The sequence below is a fragment of the Microplitis mediator genome, chromosome 1 (assembly GCF_029852145.1).
Source record: "Microplitis mediator isolate UGA2020A chromosome 1, iyMicMedi2.1, whole genome shotgun sequence".
NCBI lineage: Eukaryota > Metazoa > Arthropoda > Insecta > Hymenoptera > Braconidae > Microplitis > Microplitis mediator.
The window spans coordinates 5,289,010-5,311,126 of NC_079969.1; the positions used below are offsets into that span (position 1 = coordinate 5,289,010).

Here is a 22,117-nt window from a genome sequence, read left to right on the forward strand (position 1 = left end):
TTAAATTAATTCGTGTTTAATTTACTTTAATATTTGTTCGAAATCATGCATAAATAATAATATTTATTTATTTTTTAAATAATTAAATAATTAATTAACTCACTAATTAATAATTTAATTAATTAATTTATGCATCAATTCATCCACTCTCTATTTTTATAGTTTTTGTTTTTTCAAATTTAAAAAAATGCCCGGTAATTAATACCAATCGTAATTAAACCATTTTATTATTTTAATATCAACCAATCAATAACTATTATAATTATTATTATTTCATAATAATAAAGCACAAAAAAAAATATAATATAATTATTAATCAATTAATTAATTAATAAAAAAAACGAACGAAAAAAAAAATTTAAAGGAAAAGAAAAAAAAACAAACAAACAAACAGTCTTAACAATTGTAATTGTAAACGGACTAAATTATTTATCCTCATTAATATTAATCATAATATTTTTATTCAATTTTTAATTGTAATTCGTCGCATTTAAGAGTCAAGTCCACGATTAACCGTTGATTTTAATTATAAAGCCTATTTATTAATGATGCTAAAGCTTTATTATGTTTCTCTCTCTATTTTTTTATTTATTTATTAAGTAATCGATTTTTTAAATCGATTTTAAAACGACATTTGATGAATTTTAATTAATGATTAATTGATTAAAATTTTTATTAATTCACAATTAATGTTGTTTCTTATGGTTTTTAATTAATCATTTTATAATTAATCGATCTTTTGAATTAATCGATTATTGATTAATTTTATTCAACGCAATTAACATTAATCAATAAATCGATTAATAAGATGAGTTTACAATCAATCGATCTTATACATTAATCGATATTTTTAATAAATCGATTTGAATCACTTTAAAATATTAATCGATTTTTATTAAAATTTATTCATTAATTTTAATCAATTAAATTAATCAAAATTAATTACTAATAAATATCGATTAATAATTCAATTCATCGATTTAAAATAAAAATCGATTAGAAATCAAATTAATTAATTAACTTCAAGTAATTTGATTAATTGAAATTAATCAATAATAAAAATCGATTATAATACTGTTAATCGATTTAAATCGATTAATAATAAAAATCGATTAATGGTTTCATTGATTGATTTTTAATTATATTAATAAAAATTATTAATTGAATTAATAGTAAAAAATTGATTTGATTAACGGTCGATTAATTATAATTAAATCGATAAATTAACAAGTAATATTAATTGTGATTAATAATAATCAATTAATCTTTTTTTTTTAAATAACAATTTTTAAAAGTTGTCGTCTTTTGTTGTTACTATTATCATTATTATTATTTTTTTAATATCCATTTTGTATTCAAGTATCTATATCGTAATTTATAATGTATATATGTTGGACTTACGATATTTATAGTAGTGTAGATAATGTAGAATTCGTCAAGTCATTACAGTAGTGTATTTTTTTCATTTTAATTATTTTATTTAATAGATGTAGTTGTAGTTGTAGTTGTGATTTTTAATTATTTTTATATATTTTTTCATTGTTTTACTAAACAATTTATATATTAGCCACTGGTACCATTTACCAGAGTCTCCTTGGGTTTGTTATTTGTCGGGTTCCGCCAATGTGAATTACGGCGATCACCTCCTCTCTGTCCTTTAGGACCCTGGGATCCACTGTTATTTGAAATTATCATATCGTTCGAGGGTACTCCGTCTTTATTTGTTAATTGTTCACCCGTTGAATTACCGCCTATAATCATTTCAAAATTAAAAAATATGTATATATATTATATGTATAGTATTTGATACAAAAAATTAATGAATAGTTCACAGCAATATTAGCAATAGTTTAGATTCTTAAAAATATCTAGCAAACCAACTTATACACACGCAATTTAATTACCTGTGAAATATTTAATCAGAATTAAGGGAACTGTTACTTAAGAAATTTTTACACGAATTCATTTCATTTCAAATAATTGTAAAAAAAAGGTTAAAAAAAATTTGAATTAGAAACTGATAACTTATAATTACAAGTCAATCGGTTAAAATTGGACCAATTATAACGTTTCTGAAATGCGCTCAAGTTCCAATTAGAATCATAGTTTTTTATTCGGCTCCTAAGGTATTTTGGTGACAATGCTTAAATATAATCATACATGATATTTTATGTAAACATATAAATTAAACATGATCATATTTATAAACCTATATTATCGTATGTGGCCAGATATAAATTTAGACATGATCTTAGGCGATTGTTTGATCATATATGATTATATATGAATTTATACAATCATATATGGTCATATATTAATTTAAACGTTATCAATGGATAATATAAAAATGAACATGATCATATATAAATTTATAGATGATCATATACAAACATATTTGATTATATATGATCATATATATTTATGATCATATATGAGCACATGCAATCATATATGGACACATATAAATTTAAACGTGATCATTATGATCATATAAGAATGTATGATTATATATGAACACATATAATCATATATGGTCATGTAAGTATATATGGCCATATATGGTCATAAGGTCATATATTTACTTATATAATCGTATACAGTCTTTCATAAATTCTAAGTAACCACTAAAAAAAAAATAAAATTCCTCAAAAAAAGGACAATATATTTTTTCTAATGTTAACAGTTCCCTTAATGATTTAATACTTGTAATTATTCTACCACTAGAGAATAAAAATAAATAAACAACAAATAAACTACTTTCTTTGTCACATTCATTGAATTTACCTTGTCGATTAAAATCAGGTGTTGCGCTTCGTCTTCTCGTGCGTATTGACCTTCGCCGATTTCCTCTAGGTTTTCCTTCGACACTTGATACCGATTCTACATATGTATAACAAACAATATTGTGACCATCTTTATTCAGTAATTAATTATATTATATTATGTCCTTGTTAGTAATACATTTAATTGATTGATTAATTATTCAAATGTTAATAAGCGTGCTGTTAATATTATAAACTATTAATTATTTTATTTCACCATATATATATTCTTATAAATATTCATGACTATGAGTGTAATTTTCATTGTTCGTAAGTTTACGAACTATTATAAAAAGTTAAAGTTATTAGTAAAATTTTTTTTATTAATTTAATTGGTGAAGAAAAAAACCCCTTTGGAAAATTCAAAAGTGCACACCTCAAACACGAATGTCATATTTCAAATAATCAATTTCATTTTACTAATTATTTAAGCCAGTATTTTTTTCTATAACCTAGTTTTTTTCTGCTTAATTAATACGTAAGATTGTTCGACGGTACATCAAGAAATCACTTAACGTTCGAGGTGTGCATTCAGTATTTTTAATTTAAACTGAATATTAGAACTAAATAGTGATATTGGATTTCACTGAAAAAAAAATTTGCTATAGTAACAATAGTCAGGATTACGCAGCTATTTGTTATGATAGCAAAACTATCTTGGTTAACGCAACGAAGTGACATTTGTTGTGGTAAGTAAAGTGAAGTTGCTGTTGTAACAAATGATGTGTTGAGGAAAAATTTTTTGAATACGCATAGAATTTCGTGCTTTAATTTGGTGAACAATATCATTAAGAATTTATCACGAGTTTTGGATTTTGGACATAAATTGTGTTTGTAAATTATGGCTAAAATATTAAACGCTATTTATTTTGAAAGTATACCAATATGTGTAAGTATAGTTAAAGGCGGGCGCCTTGAAGAAGTGATTTTTTTGACCCAAGAGAATATATCGAGAAGCGATAACATCTTAGGTGAAGTAAAATTTTCTTGAGTCAAGAAATCTTTATAAAACCTAATTTAATATTTAGCTCAACGCATGTCATTTGTTATAACGGCAACTTCACTTTACTTACCATAACAAATGATACTTCGTTGCGTTGACCAAGATGGATTTGTTATCTTAACAAATAACTAAGTAATCCTGACTTTTGTTAAGATAACAAATTTTTTTTTTAGTGTTGAATACTAATCGCACACTCCAATATTTAGTGCACTGATTGATAGTAATTAATTTTGTTAATAATTATAACAAATTAATTTATTTAATTTAATAGTTAGATGGTCACAATAAATTTGTTTTACATATTATATATATACATGCAACATAACAAATTAAACTACCAAATTTTTTTTTTTTTTCAATACATTCAAGCATAGCAATCTTCATTAATAACAAAATAATCCAATAGTTCAAAGAATTAATATTTAATTGAGGCGCCTTGTTTGAAAACCAGACAAAAATATTTTTAAAACTTTTGGTCAATCGCGAAGCATAAATAATTATTTATAAACCAGCAATTAAATTAACAGTTTCCAAGAATTTTGTGTACAAGCGACGAAAACCGATCAGAAAAACAAAAATTTTTTTTTTTTAATTAATAAAAAAATAATGTCCGGATTTAAATGAAAAATAATTTTTTACTGGATTTTAAAATTTATGATGGAAAAAAATTGGATTTTAATGTCAAGTTTTGAAACAAGGCACCGCAATTAATTAATAAATGATAATTAATAATAATTACCTCGATCAACACTAGAAACATCTTGACTATCAAGTACAGTATCTTCGTCATCAGTAGTACGACGTCGATCGTCTCTTCTATCACGTCGTGGCACTTGTGGTCTCATTTGTCTATTACCCATATAACCAGAATTACCACCACCCTGATTATGATGTCCGCCTTGATTATGATGTCCCTGATGACCGCCACCACGTGGAGGTAAATCACGAATACGATCATCGTCACGGTTGTCCATTTGGTCTCGTCGTGGTCCTATTTCATCATTTATCATTAATTAAGTGGTTAATCAATTACTCAATTAATTAGTAGTAAAAATATAAAATAATATTAACCAGTATTGTGCCGTGCGGGTGCTCTACCTCGACCACGTCCACGTGACTGACCACCACGACCACCTCGTCCACCGCCACCTTCTTCAGGACCGCGTCTTGTTGGTGGAAAACTAGGTATTGGTCCAGTTGTTGATCCATGCATACTTCTTAATTGTTGGTCTATTTCTAATTTTTCTTGTCGTAATTGTTCCACTTCCTGTTTATTTATAAATAAAGTTTTATAAATTATTTCAATAAATAAATAAATCAATTGATTAATAAAAATGTTTCCACCAAATCTGCACCAAAAGTTTCAATTTCTGCCCTGGTTAGAGGGAAGAAAGTCGTTCTTTTCTCTTATGGAAAAACGAATGATAGAAATTAGCGCATGCGCCATCTTTCCTTAAAGACAAAAATTAAACTTTCAGCTGCAGATCTGGGAAAAATTTTACACACTACAGAGAAAAGTAAGACGTCCGAATCCGCGTGTTAGAATGTCTTACTTTTCTTCCTGGGTGTGTAATTTACTAATTTCCTATCTCTGCATTTAAATTTCGAGTTTTCATGTCTGTTTTGCCAGTCAAAATACGACAATTTCAGACCGATCGGATTTAGCGGACAGAAATTGATCAGATTTTTCCCTAGGAAAGAAACTCATAAATTTATGCCCGCTAAATAAATTTCTGACCACGTAATTTCTGTTAGAATTGTTTGTTTATCGTTAACCTCAAAATATTGACGTCATTTTAATAACCAACTAAACTGACAATTGTGTTTGGAAAATTTTAAAAATCATGAGTTTAAAACGCAGTAAACATTTTTTCACGCTCACAGCACTCAGTGCTTCGCGATTGAAGTGTGCAATTTAAAAAATACTGTGCGTGGCACGGGATAAAACACGATTTCAAATTCCGAGTAATGTCGGCCGTCAGATAACCGACTTTGCCTTCGTTTGGAATCGTGTTGTTTCATTCCCTGCCACACAATATACTATTATTAATTATTAATTAATATAAAAAAATATTAACCTTTAAATGTGCTAAGTGATACTCTAAAAGTACTTTAGCATTGGCAATACTTTCAACCGTACCGACAAATACAAAAGGTACCTGCCCCTCTTCACGTGGAATTGTCGGTTGTGGTTCATTATCACCTTCTATTTTAACTCGTACCTAAAAATAATAATAATATAAAAATAAAGTAATTTTTTTTAAATAAATAAAACACTCGAGAAAATTAATTTTTTTTTTTTTTTTTTATTAATTATCACCTACTTAATGATTCAAACGGTACCGTCACTTATTATCCGAAGACAAAATAACCGCGACAAAATATTCGAATGCATTTTATCCGATAGACAAAATATCTCCGGACTAAATACTCGATAGATAAAATATCTTATAATATAAATACTTTTCATATAAATAGTATGGTACCCTTCTATCAGAAATATTTAATATATTTGCACATAAAATTTGAGTGTGTGATATTAAAAATATATCAACACATATGCTTGGTACGGTATCCGTTTATCGATAACCATTAATTATTTTTTCACTTAAAATATATTTTTCTGAATAAGATTTATCGAAAGGATATTTTGTCACGAATTTTTGTCTCTTGAATATTTAGTCCGGGGATATTTTGTCTATTGGATAATTTGTATTCGGATATTTTATCGCGGATATTTTTTCGGGAATATTTTATCCGCGAACTAAAAGTCGTACTACAATTCAAACACTCCTCCAACTTTCTACTACACACCATAGTAATTTTATAAAAATCGCTACTTCGAGATTGTTCGGCTCTTTTCGGGTATTCTAGTACTAATAGGTTAGAATGAAGCAATAAAGTAACGTATTGATGCGTAAGTAATCATCTCTGTATATTTTTTAAAAATATATCGTTTTCATTTTAATTTATAGGAACAGTTACTAAAATATTTAAATTTTACTGTAGTTGATAAAAATTTCTTAACTATCAGTAATTTTTACCACAAGTCCATGCTCTCTTTTTACTGTTGTCGAGAATTGTCTTCATATTAATTTTAAAATAAAATATTTATGTAAAAAAATATAAAAAAACTTTGAAAGTAAAAAAATAATATAAAAAATTACGACTACAAAATATTAAATTTACTAATTAATAATTAATTTTGAATTAAAAAATTAATTATAATTATTAGCGAGTATATAATCAGTGGACTAAAACTCTAATTATATAAAATCAGATCTAATCATTTTTTCTCGGGCATTTTAAATAAATAAATAAAATAAATGACAAGTCCCCAATTATAAATAAATTATTAAATATAAAATAATTTAAATAAATAATTAAAAATTTTGAATTAATATATTATAGTTTTTTTCTTTTAATAAATTTAAATATTTTGAATAAACAAACAAAGTTTAATAAAAAATATAATTTATTAAAGTTAAACAGTAAAATTAAAAAATTAACTGGCCCGAGTGGTTGTAATTAATAAATAATTAGATTTATATTATTTTGTATTTTCTTTTTTGTTTTTAAATTTAATTATTTTTAAATTATTTAAGACGAAATAAAGGCACAAACATTAAAGGTAATATACTTACTCTATCAGTATGTACATTCCCACTCGAGCCAGATGTTATCTACCGAGAACAAACAATGCAACTGTATGTCATATAATAACAACAAAATATAAACCCCACAACAAAATTAAATAAAAAAAAAATAATAAAATTTTGCTATTTCATTTAGATAATTATTTATCTAAAATTATTTAGTTTTATCTTTATAATGATTCATTATACTGACAGAGTATAAAACAAAAAAAATTTTTCAATTATAATTGATAAGTTAATTAATTAATTTTTTATTTTAAAAAAAATTTGATTTAAAAAAATTTAAAAATAAATAAATTTATAAATTTTGTTAAACAAATAATTTGAGAATAAAAAATTTCAAATGATAAAAAAATATTTTGAATTAATTTATTATTTTTTAAAAATTAATTTAAGTTGTAATTATCATTTTATTTTTCTTTATTTTAAATAAATTAAAGAGACTCACCACACCACTTTTGTCAACTATTTCTTGAATAATACGACCATTTTTTCCGATCACTTTGCCAACGAGAACTCGCGGTACTTGGATAGATTCTTCACTGTATTCTAGTATCGAACGTGCTTTTTTTACAGCTTCAAGAGTCTAGAAAAATAAGTTAAATTTATTTTATAAATTAATAATCAAGTGAAATTATAATTTGTACAGTAAATATTTCTACGGTGGTTCCCTGATTAAAAGAAACGATTCGAAACGATTTGCAATGTTAAGCTCCCATAACATAACAGGGGTTATCAGATATTTTCGACTGAGTTTTTTTCGGAAACAAAATTTGTAATTACAAAATACCGACCGATTCCGCGCGTTTTCATCCCCCGACAAATTATCTCCGGACATAATATCCCCGACAAAATGTCCTATTAGTAAAATTTCTCTTTTATATTTAAATGTTTTATTTGTGAAAATTATATCAAAAGATATTTTGTCGGAGGATATTTTGTCCGTAGGATAATTTGTCGGGTGGTGAAAACGCGCATTACCATACAGACCGCACATTGATGCACTACTGTCTAATCCAGCGAAGTGCGCTTAAATTGTTTGACAATATTCGTTTGTTCAAGAGAAAAACTCGGCCAAAGTTTCTATTTACTGCACAAGTGCAACAAATATGTACCGTTCGTGGACTAGTGTAATAGAGAGAGAAGTACGAACCCCTGATAAGAAGGGTGATTCAAAAGTATTCAAAGTATTCAAAAGCGTAAAAAGTATTTAAAATTTTATTTTCCTAATCGTTTCTTTCAAGAAGGGTCTGTATCAATTTTCGTCCCTTTCCTCTCAAACAAAACCTTGAATCATAAAACTGAGAACGAGGCTCGATGCATTATTCTATAATCTAAGTCTACGTTTTCATTTTTCAAAAATTTTCATTTGTGTAAGAGGAAAACGTGGACAAAGTTTCTATTTACTGCGCAAGTGCAACAAGGATAGTACCGTTCGTCGACTTGAGTGTGAAAAAGAAAAGAACTCAGACCCATCTTAATAAGGGTTGATGGTTTCAATAGTAGTTTAATTAAATATTATAATTTATAAGTTTTTTTCAGTCAAAAAAAAAGAAAGTAAAAATTTTTCCAGCTTTGTGACGAAATTCTCTGACCTTTACAGTATATTTATATTTCCCTGACATTTCCAGGTTTTCTAGGAATGTGGTCACCATTGCAGTGTTTAGGAATTTAATGGCGTTTTGATTTTTAGTATTAATTATACAAAATAATATAGATAACTAGTGACGTCGAGTAGAATATTCGATGGTAAAAAAAAATAACCATTTTTTTTTTCGTTCGAAAATCTACAGCAAACGATAACGTTTTCGAGTACAGTACAATCTGGTTATAAGTTATGTTTCTGTCTATACTCTTACTTACAGGAAAAAATGAAATTGACGTGAGAGTGAGTAGAGAGTCCGATGTAACTTTTGGTTCCATGCGTTTTGAGCACCTGACAAAATATCTCTGGACAAAATATGCCCAGTTTTGTGTCAGTTTTTTTGGCTTTTTTCACTATTTTTGCTTTCTTTTCATGGGGATATTTTGTCCGGAGATATTTTGTCGGGGATATTTTGTCAGGTGCTCAAAACTCCTGATACCGTAACTTATAACCAGATTTTACTGTATTTTGAATTTGAAATTAGGGGAAAGTTTAGGATCGGCTCGTAGGGTCAAGAATTTTCTAGGTTTTTTTTTTCTTAATACTAATGAATAGTAATATTAATAATAATAATAATTATAATAATAATAATGATAATAATAATAATAATAATAATAATAATTACCTCGCCATAAATTTTAAATGTACACGAATTTTCTTCTAATTCAATATTAGTTATGCCTTCAACTTTACGTGCCTGTTGTATATTAGCGCCATGTGCGCCAATGGCTAAACCCATTAAATCTTCTCGTACATTAAATTCGTCTGTATACCTAAAAATACAACCAAACAAAAAATTTTCTTTTATTTATTTACATATTAATCAATATCTAAGTCGGTGGATTGTATATACATTTAAATATTTTTTTCCATGTAAATTGATAAGAAAATAAAGTTTTGACAGGTATGATTAAGCAGATTAATTAGAAGTAATAAAGAGAGAAAGTGATTTGATAAAAGTTGTAATATAATATATCAAATTTTTTATTTTAAAAAATAATAAATAAATAAATAATGATAAGATATACATGCGGTGTTAAATTACATGCAATATAATATAATTCGAAGAATATGTATTGAATAACATATATATATATGTATATATATTTCCTTTAAAAATTTTAAGAAATAAATCATTTATTAAAAAATATTTTCCCACGCAATTATTAAACAATAAAACAAAAATTAATTATAAGAAATAATAAAAATAAATATATGTATTTATATATATATAAGGCATTTCATATAAAATTGGACAGTTTTGTATCTGTGGGGTTTGAATTTCTCTGAAAATTATTTTCTTCCATTGAAAATTAAATTTTTTTCGTTCTGTGCAATAAAAAATTTATCAAAAATTCTTTGACTCATTTATCATATTTTTAAAAATTTTGTGTTTAAATTCGTATTTTTGGAATCTAATTTTCAAAAAAAAATAAAAAATTGAACCTTTATAATTATTTATGTCATCAACATTCAAATTATTATTCATATATTGCGGGAAACGAGGACGATATAAATATACAATTTGTTTGTTTTATTATTAAGGTTTTGTCAGTATTACTGACTTCTTCAGAGCTCTATATTGAAATTATAAGACAATGACATGTCAGTAAAAATAAACTGTACTGCTATTTTTACGGACAATAAATATTAAATTAAATCATATTTACTAGGGTTGTGCGAATCGTGTTCAAATAAATTCGAATCGAATATAACTATTCGACTGGAAATTTCAATTTTCTAATCATTCGAAATATTTGATTCGATATGATCTGGAAGTTAACAATAAAAAATTTTTGGATTTTTTTTTTCACTAAATGAATTACAAAAAATAGAAATATGCACATTTAGAAAATTAATAAAACTAGAGGTGCAATTTTCTGAAATATTTTTTTTTTTTAATTTATGGTTTTAAAAAAAATCCAAAAATTTTAAGACGTCGGCTAATTTCTGTATCATAATTTTAATGGGTAGAAAAAATAGTATATTGTGTAATAAGGGATAAAAGTCGAGGATTTCAGACCAGGGTAAAGTTGGCGGACATCACCCGCAGTCTGAAATCGTGTTCTATCCTGTGTCACACACAATATTTTTCAGGATTACCTGCATCGGAACTTAAGGAAAATAAAATTTTCAGACAAATTAAAAATCCAAAGGTACAAAACCGTTCGATTTGACATGAAATGTCCATACGTATCAGTGTATCTCAATTTATTTGGCAGGCCAAGAGTCTTTGTACGATTTTTTCATTAATAAATATTCAAAAAAATTTTCTAATCCAACAATTTTTTATTAATTAAAATTATAAATAATTTAAGTCATGCACACCTAGCTTAATTGTGTGTCATTTAAACTTTTAAACTAACGTTATCAGTGTAGATAAAAAATAAAAATTAAATTTTTAAATAAACAAATTTTTTGACATCTAATTTTATAAAGAAAAGAAAAAAATTTTTTTTTAATATTCAAAATTGAGTAAAAAAGAATAAATAAATTATAATTATGAGCTTGTGTGACGCGAGAATTAATTTCTCACCTTGAATTATTAGCTCTTGATCCTGCCTCATAGTCTGAGACACGGTGATAATTTAAGTTTGATGATCGAAATTTGCTGAAATGAGAATTATAAAAATGGAAAAGAAAAATAAAAAAAAGTACTACCCTACATTTCGATACATGGTGACCACACATTTTTGAAACTTAAATTCCCTGATTTTTCCAGGTAAGGTAAAAGCCCTTATACACGCTCACTTTTCATTGGAGCGAGATTAAATCGCTCAATATAAATTAATAAATAAAATGAAAAACCATATTTTTTTTTAGTTAATTAGAATAAAATTTAAGTTTGAAGAATAATTTTGATAATTAATTATTATTAATTTTTTAAATAAGGTCCTTGAGTGTACCCATAGTCGCTCACTAAAAGTTGTCATGTACCATTACTCGACCAACACACGGCCCTATAGTCGCTCAAAGACAATATCAATTAAACTATGATAAGTTTATTGATTTGGACAAATAATTTATAAATTATACTACTTTATTCTTTCGTAATATAAAATTTCATGAATTTTAAAAATGTATTTAATAAGATATAGTTATAACAATTCTTAAAAAATTTGACGTACCCTAAATTTAATCTAACGAATGAACGTTAAAGTAAAAAATGCCCGGCTTTGCGCGATTTTGAAAACAGTCATTTAATTTAAATTTATAATCTATTATAAAATAATTTGATACATCATATTTTAATATATTTAGATTCACAGATAATTATTTATCAATAATAATATTTTTAGTTGTAATTTTTTTTTATAAAAATTATAAAAAAACGCCTTAAACAGTTAAAGTGAGCGACTAATGGTACTGAGCGGGTATAGGGGCTTTTACTTTACTTATTCTCTAGGTAATCATCTTGATCAAGTTTAAAAATTTATAAAAATCGGTTGAGTGTTGTAGAAATGGTGGTAATATGAAATTTTCTAATGAATGAAAAATCCTGTTTTCTGATGTTCCTGAAAATCGTAACGTTTTCGCGCAACGAAGAATAAAATTGGAAAGTGAAAAATCTACTGGATGACTAGATTTCTAAAATGTTTTGCATATAAATGCTGGTATGTCAGCCAAAAATCTTAGACTACCCCCCAATCCCCGGAACGATCCCTTAAGCAGTCGAATTACATGAATTTTTCCATTCTCGTTGCGCTAAAAACGTTCCGATCTTCAGGTACACGTTTTCTGTGTAGTTTTTTTCTAAATAACGTTGTAATGGGTACATCTATCATTAACGGTTTGAATGAAGTGAGAAATCTACTTCCAATTCGGATGCCGAATGGCCTTTTTGAAACTGAAATTCCCTGAAATTTCCCTGATTTTTCTACTATATTTATAATTCCGACATTTGCAGGTCTTACAGAAATGTGGCCACCATGCGATAAATTTACTAACTAAATAAAAATTTTTTTGGTGAATTTAAAATAAAAAATTCATATTTACTGGAAGTGATGATTTTTAAAATGTTTTTATTTGGTAATTTGTTTAAATTAATTCAAGTGTTTCATATTAGTCTAGAAATTAGTTTATGAAAGTGCAAAAAAAGGATATATTTATATAAATTAGTATAAAAAAAATTAATTCAGAAAATAAATAAGAGTAGATGAGAGAGTAGACAAATTAACGAATTTCAGATATGAATATATATATTAGAATGTATAAAAAAAAATCTGATATTGATTTCTAATAGCGTTTATCAGATTTTTAAACTTTCCCATCTGATTAATGCAAAAAATAATTTTTTCTGGACTTTTTGAAGTACTGTGATGTCAAAATAATTTTTTTCTTGCAAAAAAAATCCAGAGTTCAAAAGCGCTATTCCAGATAACGTTTGAATTACAGCCTTTTAAACTTCAATTTAACCATTTTAATTGATGTGTGGATTAATTATCAGTGATCTGGTCTTTAGTACTGATACTTTATTTATTTTTAAACCTTGAGTGTCACAGACTCCAGGCAATTTTCAACTCAAAGTTTTTATATCTCACTTTTGAATTTTAAACTTCTGATATCTCGGTAACTATTCAGTTTTTTTAAAAAGTGTAGGATACGTTTTTTGTAGAGAATTTTAAGGGCTACAAAAAAGGTATCATGCGATTTTTCGGATAATTTTATATTTACAGAGATAATGGTAAAAAACCAAACATCTAGACAATTTTGAACTCAAAATTTCTATATCTCGTTCTTAGGATTTTAAACTTTAAATATCTCAATAGCAATCAAGTTTTTGAAAAAATTACACGATACCTTTTTTGTAAAAAATTTTGAGGGCTACAAAAAAGGTCTCTTACCACTTTTTGATTAACCCAATATTTAAAGAGATATTTCCAAAAAACCAGTAACACTATTTTGTCATGAAATAAATCAAAAATTTTTAAAACAAAATTTTTAAACTCTGTAAACTTCTGTCCAAAAATAAATCAAGTTCTTATTCGTTATTTTTTTTCGTCTAAAGACAAAAAATTTCTTCAGTTTTCTATAAGAACTCAAATTTATAAATTTTATTTTTGAATGTACTACAAGTAGATTTTTTTAGTACACTCTAATATATATATAAAAATATATACAAGAATAAAATTTTCAACTTACCCGCCGACAGTTTGTAATTTAGTAGATTCAAGTTGTCGCGCTGCTTCTTCTGTTCGTTTTAACAGCAACACCTAAATTAAATAATAATATTAAGGATAATGATACAAAAATAATTATTTTTTTATTAATAATAAATATAAGACTCTATCAAGTAATCAAAATTTTTTTACATTTAAAATTTGAATCAAATATAAAAATTAATTATAATTGAAGATATTAATTATCCATAAATAAATAAATAAAAATAAAATAATTACTTTTTGAGATAAATTTCGAAAATGCATTTCCTGAATCATACTACTGTGCCGACGCATATTTTCATTACGGGAAATAGCCAATAGTATTCCACGTTCTGGAAGGTATCGACATACAGCTGCTCCTATTGCTTTTTGAAATTTTTTGTGTGCATTGTCCATTTTGGCACTACAAGATAATATTTGTTAGTAATAATTACATTCTTAAATTTATTTTATTTAAGCCTTTAAATAACACCAGCTGCCATTTTGACCCCAGACCATTTTCTTCAATTTATTTCTTTAAAAATTTTACCATTTTTCTTTCAGAATAAAGACATTTTTTTGAAAATTCACGGGACCAAAATTATCTCAAAGTTGTCTGTAAAATTTTGAATCTTGAAATTTAAAAAAAATGGCGGGTACTTGAGTGAAAAAAAAAGTTTGACGCTTTTAAGAAAATTAAAAATATGTTTCAAAATTTATTCAAAGATAAATTTTGAAAATTCTTAGAGTATCGGTCAGTTTTTACTGGGGTCAAAATATCCCTATGACACAGGTGTGTCATTCAAAAGCCAATGCACTGTAAAAAATCAGGAGTACGGATTTTTATTTCAATAATTTACTCCGTCACTCGAAATTCAGGAGTTTTGAAAAAAATCACTCAATGTACGGAGTGAATATGAAGTTTTTGTAGCGACATGGATTTTTTTTTAATTCGCATTCACTCTGACCCCCCCCCCCCCAAACTATGGAGATAATTTTACTGCGAGAGATTTAAATAAATAAAAAATCACCCGCATAGAATTTACTCCGCATTCACTCCGGGTTTAATCCGCAAATTTTTTACAGTGTAATAAATAAATATATAAATAAATTTACTATTCTCTTAGTTCTTCAGGTACTTCTATTTCAATTTTATGAAAGGTATTTTTATCAATTGGCGGATTTGTATTTTTCATTCTTATACGTTCGACAGCAACTATTTCTGTATAACTATACTCCCATCCTACGTATTCAACAACTTGAAAACCGCCTTTAATCATCTGTAATAAATATAAAATAAGTAATAATATACATCAATACAAATGCATATAAATATATATTAGTTATTCTTGTGATCATGCCGCTTTAAACATTTTTATTTAAAATACAAAGATAATTTCCTGTACTTTAAAAAATTACCCAACGTATCATTAAAAATCTTTACGAAACGTGTAGTCGTTTGTAAAAATAAAAAGAAAATCCATTGGTTTTTTTTTTTTTTTCAATAGAAGTGGAAATTTAATTTTTTAATTTTATTATGAAAAAATGTACGACTAAACTATTTTTTTTTTTCAGTTCCTTTTTACGGAAAAAAAAATTGGTGCTGCAACAGGACAAAATTCTGTTGCAGCAACAAGATTTTTATGTTACAGCAGCAGGAAACATCCTGTGGGAGGACAAAAAAAATATGCGTGCGCAAGCGCGGGCCTGAATATTCACAAAGTATAAGACTGCAAAAAAAAAAATTTTTTTCAAAATTTGAATTTTTCTCATACTGTCAAAAAAATTTTGTTCAAAATTTGGATGCTTCTAAATGATGAAGAAAATTTTTTTTTTTTTTAATTTGAATTTCATTTAAAATTACTGACAAAAAAAATTGATAAAATTTATTATTAAATTGTCTTATGTATATATTAGGGTGGTAGTTAAAAATTAAATTTTCTCAGGCGGTCCATATAAAGCTTCTTTTTAGTGAAAAAATCCGTGGGGAATTTGGTTTTTTTTTTTTTACAAGTACACAGAACACGTGCCGCAGGACGATCCAAGTTCATTTTTCGATACAATCGCGGTTTTTTTAAATATCTCATGAAATATGCAGATTAAAGAAAAAAATCATAGAAACAATTTTGTAGAAAATTAAATTCTTAACAAAAAAGGTCATATTCATTTTCTTTATAAAATGTGTATTTATGAAGATATTTTAAAAAAACTTTTTTAGATCTGATAAATTGAGCGTTTTAAGGATTACAAATTTTGAAAATAACATTTTTCTAAGTATGTAGAAACTATATCAAGCATCAATAATTGATATGTTACGAGTAACGAAGTTGTCTATATTTAAGAAAAAACGTGATTTTAAACATTCGTAATCCTTAAAATGCTCAATTGATAAGATCTAAAAAAGTTTTTTTAAAATATCTTCATAAATACACATTTTATAAAAAAAATGAATATGACCTTTTTTGTCAAGAATTTAATTTCCTACAAAATTGTTCTTATGATTTTTTCCTTTTATCTGCATATTTCATGAGATATTTAAAAAAAACCGCGGTTGTATCGAAAAACGAACTTTGATCGTCCTGCGGCACGTGTTCTTTTTACTTAAAAAGAGAAAACCAAATTCCCCACGTATTTTTTCACTAAAAAAAAACTTTTTATGGGGCGCCTGAGAAAATTTAATTTTTAACGACCACCCTAATATATATTAGTATATATTATATTCGTGAAGGTTCTGGTGATTTTCAATGTAATAAAAATAAGACACCAAAAATTTAATAATAAAAAAACATCAATGCCAAAAATCTAATAACAACAATATGACCATGCGCATCAATGTAAATAATATAAAATTTCAATTGATTAATTAATTATTTTGTAATTAACATCCACCGTAATGTATAATATTCTCATATCAATGTGTAACATATATAACTCATCATAAATACGACGTAAATTTCTAAGTTACTGGGCTTTGAAACCTGGTACCCGCGGTAGCCTGATATTAAATGCAGCAAAATGATTAACTTACAGTAAATTAAAGAAAAGGGTTTTTTTGTAAACGTGCTTTTGAATGAGAACACTTTCGACTTGATTGAGAAGACTTGAAATTAAAAATGTACCTGAAGATCGGATTAAAATAAAACGTAAAGAATCTACTGGATCTAGATTTCGAAAATGTTTCGCACGTTAGCCGAAAATTGCAGCCACCCCCAAGTCACCTTCAAGAAGTCAAATTGCAAAAATTTTATTTTGGTTTCACGAAAAACGTTCCGATCTTCAGGTAAATAATTAAAAATAAGAGTTTAATTTATTGAGAAATTTTTATACGAGGGTTCGGTTTTTGCACTAAAAACTGTAATCTTTCCATTGCTCTTTTGTTCGCATATATATCTATTAGTAATATAAAATTACCTTAATGAGAGCTTTCCACCAACCACAAGCTTCCGAATCATTAGCACGTGAGTAGACTTCTATTTCCTGATTCTCTTGAAATTCAGGTTTCGGTACTTCTTTCATCGGTAGACGTACTTGAGCAAATGGAAACTTTGATTCGGGTTGCCAGCTTTAAAAAAAAAATTAAGAAAAAAAAGAAGTTAATAAATTAATTTCTACATGAATAGTAAAATTAAAAAAAAATGTTTTGAATAAAACATTTTAAAAAAATATTTTTTAATATTGCAAAAGCTAAAGATCGATAATTTTATCACTGATCAGATTAATTGTCAACCATACAGTTCAGAATTTCTGAAAGTATCAATTGCATGTTTATTTGTCTAGTGAATTCAAATACAAACTGTTTGGTTAGCTTATCAATGTTAATTACTTAGACACACAGTTCCCAAATTGCCTATTAAAAGGGATTGCGTATAGATTTTTGTAACTTTAATTAAACAGGATGTTTGTTAATAGGAAATTTTATGGTAAAAAAGTATAAATAGAATTTGTATTGTTTGTATGTTTATCTGTTTTTAAAATAATAAATAAATGAATTTTGAAAATTGAAGGAAAAGTGTTTCAAATACTTGGGAAATTATTTCGATACAAGGACTAAAAAATACTTTTAAAAAATATTAGTTTAAATTTTTGGAAAAAGTATTTTAAGAAGTTGTAATTAAAAAAGTATTTTTCAATATTTTACTTTTCGCTCATTACTACACAGTAATTTTAAAAGTATTTGAAAGTTTAAATAAAATACATGGAAAATGTATTCGGATACAAATACTAAATGTTTAAAAAAAAAACCGATGGAAATACTATTTTTAGTACTTTTAAAAAAAAGTACTATAGTAATTTAAAAAAAAAAAAAAAATAATTTTAAATACTAAAAAAGTAATTTCAAAAAAATACTTAAAGTTTTCAATAAAATACAGAAGTATAGTATTGAAATACTAAATATTTTTAAAAAGTATTTCTGCAAAATATTATTTTTTTTAATTTTTAATAAAATTACTCCGTGAACAATAAAATAAAAAGTACTCTAAATGTTTTAAAAATTAGTAGTTGAATACAAATACTAAATACTTTTAAAAATTAGTGTTTGAAATACTAATTTTTAAAATTTCACTGTTTCGTGAACCTTAAAATAATGTTTAGTGACCAATACTAAATGTTTTAAAAAATTAGAATTTTAATACAAATACTTTTAAAAATAGTATTTTAAATTTTTGGAAAAAGTATTTCAAGTACCAAAAAAGTTATTTTAGAAGAATACTTGGAATTTTAAATAGAATGCATAAGTTAAGTATTGAAGTACTAAATATTTTCAAAAAGTATTTGTGAAAATACTATTTTTTTAATTTTAAAGAAAGTACTCCGTGAACTTTAATATACAAAGTATTTTAAATGTTTTAAAAATTAGTATTTTAATACAAATACTAAATATTTTTAAAAAATAGTATTTGAAATACTAATTTTTAAATTTTCACTGTTTCGTGAATCTCAAAGTAAATAATGTTTTGTGACCAATACTAAATATTTTAAAAAATTAGTATTTTAATACAAATACTTTTGAAAGATAGTATTCGAAATACTAATTATTGAATTTTCAGTATTCCTCGAATCTCAAAATAAAACATATATAATTACCAATACTAAATACTTTTAAAAATTAGTATTTTAATATAAATACTTTTAAAGAGTATTTGAAATACTAATGTTTAAATTTTCACTGTTTCGTGAACTTTAAAATAAATAATGTTTTGTGGCCAATACTAAATATGTACTTTTAAAAGATAGTACTCGAAATACTAATTATTGAATTTTCAGTATTCCTTCAATCTCAAAATAAAACATATATGATTACCAATTTTAAATACTATTAAAAATTAGTATTTCAAATACTAATTTTTAAATTTCCTCTGTTTCATGAACCTCAAATTAAAAAAATACTTTATTACCCCTACTAAATACTTTTAAAAATTAGTATTGTAAATAGTACTGTAGTCATTTTAAAATAAATGATTCAAAATTCTCTTGAATACTTCAAGTATTTGAAAGTTTTAATAAAATAACGTGAAAAAAGTATTCAAGTACTAAATTCTAATAAAATATTCAAAGTATTTAAAAAAGTTAACAATTATTTTTACATATATTTATTATTTTTCATACTTACTCATTATCAAATGCCACCAGTACTTCATTTTCAAATACATCCGTAACGTAGGCCTAGACAAAATAACAATATATTAATAAACTTTTCAATGCAACATAAAATAAAAATATATATCATAGTATAATATAATTTATAATAAATATATAACATTACAGTCCACGAAATTATAAAAATCAAGTAAATGTAATAAATTTAAAAATTTTAATTACTGCAGCCAAGTAAAAATAGTTTACAAAATTACGTTTTTTTTTATTTTATCATAAAAAATATTCAGTTTAGAAAAAAATTTTTTACTAAAATTAACAGACGTCAAATTTTTTTTTAATTTCTAAAAAAATTAAGAAAAAATAAAAAACAAAAATTTTTAAAAATAATTTCGTAAAAAAGATTTTTTTTTTTTCATATTTAAAAATAAACAAATTGTCGATTTTTGTTGCTTTGACAGAAATAAATCAAAATAATTTATGATCCTGAAGTTAGCAGACATTTAAAAATTTTTGAATTTTCGTTTTTCAGTAAATCAATTGCAAAAAAATAATATAAAAATATGCACATGTAGAAAATTTAAAAAACTACAGGTGCAATTTTTTCAAATATTTTTTTTTTAATGTTTTATCGTCTAAAAAAAAAATCCAAAAATTATTAGACGTCTGCTAACTTCAGTATCATAAATAATTTTTATAAATAAAAAAAATTATTTGCCAAATAAATTACAAATTTTTTTTTCTCCTACAAAATCAACCACAAGAACAAAAGAATCTTAAAAAAAAAATTCTTAGCAAAAAAAAAAAACGTCCAATAAAAAATTATACAAATATATCACTAAAAAAAGTATTAAAAAAAATTACACATAAATAATTATCCACCAAAACTAAAATTTAATTTCTAGCAAAAAAAAAAAATCCCACGTTCAGGCCGACTTCAGTTTCCTCCCAACCGAGCGCTAAAAATTTAAAAACGCAAAAAAAAAAATAAAATTACCCACAAATATGAATAATAAAAATCCAAGAAATAATAATTAGTAAATGGTATTAAAAAAAAATAATAAAATCACGCCCTGTCAAAGGGAGAAAGACATGGCGTCGTAGAAGCCGCGCGTTGTGGGCAGTTGTAACGCTGCTGGGTTAGATAAAAAATAATAAAAGTACACAATAAATAATAATAATTATTATTATTGACAGTAATAAATAAATAGATAATTATATAAATAATATAAATAACAATAATATAATAATACTTATCACATAATAAACCTTATAATACGCTCCGTTTTCGCCGCATACTTCGACTGCGAGATCCTCCATCTTGCTTATGTGTGTGACAGTATAAAGCTAAAGTTATTAACAGCAATCACACAACAGCACTCACTCGTTCGTTCGTCGTTCGTTCGTTCAGTTACTTAGTTCACTTCTCTCAATCTCAATTCTCAACAACCGAGACCAAGTTACCCCTATATCTATAATATATATGTAGATACCGAGTACACACTAGACTACCGCCACGACCGCCACTGAACACAACGTCGACAACAGAAACAGACAACACTAGACTTGGTGCTGCTGCTGCTTTAGTTTTTGTCTATACTATGTACCTACTACGGGACAATACACAACGCGAAAATTAAAAAATAACCAACGATACGGAAGCTAAAGAGATTTTAAAATAAAAAGTATGGGTATTATATTTATCCGCCAATGCACTGATACTTTTGCTAAATCTTTTATTTTATTGGTTGATGGTGGAAAGACAGATACCAGTGGCGCTTTTGCTGATGTTTTTTTAATTTAAACTAAACTTTATTTTTTTATCAAGTTCCATGGAAATAAGTCCTTTTTTAACCAATGGCAGAGAGGAATTTTAGGGTGATTTCATTTGTAATCTAAAGGCGGGAATTTTGAATTTTTATTGAGTTGCTCGACGTCTGATGATTTTTGAATTTTTTTGGGACGATAAATTGTAAAGAAAATGACAAAAATTTTATGGTAGTAAAGTTGGTGGACATCAGACAATTTTTTAAATTTTAAAATAATGAAATAAAATTTTATAAACAAAAAAATTCAAAAATGGGCTTGTGGAAAATTCTAAAATCAGTACGGGCATTTTTTTTATCATATCAATTTAATTGTTTAATTTTTTTTAGATGTAATTCAAAAATTGTCTTTGTATTTTTTTTTTTTACGCCTTTTTTAAGGTCCATTAATTTTTATATCGAAAAATATGAAAGTAAAAAAATAGAAAT

General features: G+C 25.5%; 1 protein-coding gene across 5 annotated transcripts; it reads right to left on the reverse strand.

The window, feature by feature from the left end:
- Window positions 1-1,184: 1,184 nt before the first annotated feature.
- On the reverse strand, window positions 1,185-21,415 carry LOC130668924 (fragile X messenger ribonucleoprotein 1 homolog). Of its 5 annotated transcripts, XM_057471459.1 has the most exons (15): window positions 21,132-21,415; window positions 19,879-19,931; window positions 17,679-17,829; window positions 15,384-15,547; window positions 14,526-14,691; window positions 14,269-14,339; window positions 11,663-11,737; window positions 9,752-9,899; window positions 7,930-8,067; window positions 7,470-7,508; window positions 5,904-6,047; window positions 4,897-5,092; window positions 4,565-4,816; window positions 2,785-2,880; window positions 1,185-1,751 (listed from the first exon to the last, which is right to left on the reverse strand). In XM_057471459.1, exons 1-15 carry the CDS (start codon window positions 21,180-21,182, stop codon window positions 1,564-1,566), a joined length of 1,932 nt encoding a protein of 643 aa, XP_057327442.1. In that variant the 5' UTR covers window positions 21,183-21,415; the 3' UTR covers window positions 1,185-1,563. The 5 variants fall into 5 exon arrangements, with proteins under 5 accessions (XP_057327442.1, XP_057327449.1, XP_057327466.1 ...); XM_057471466.1 differs by lacking the exon at window positions 7,470-7,508 and having other exon boundaries at window positions 21,132-21,414; XM_057471483.1 differs by lacking the exon at window positions 2,785-2,880 and having other exon boundaries at window positions 1,186-1,751; window positions 21,132-21,413.
- Between the last annotated feature and the right edge of the window lie 702 nt (window positions 21,416-22,117).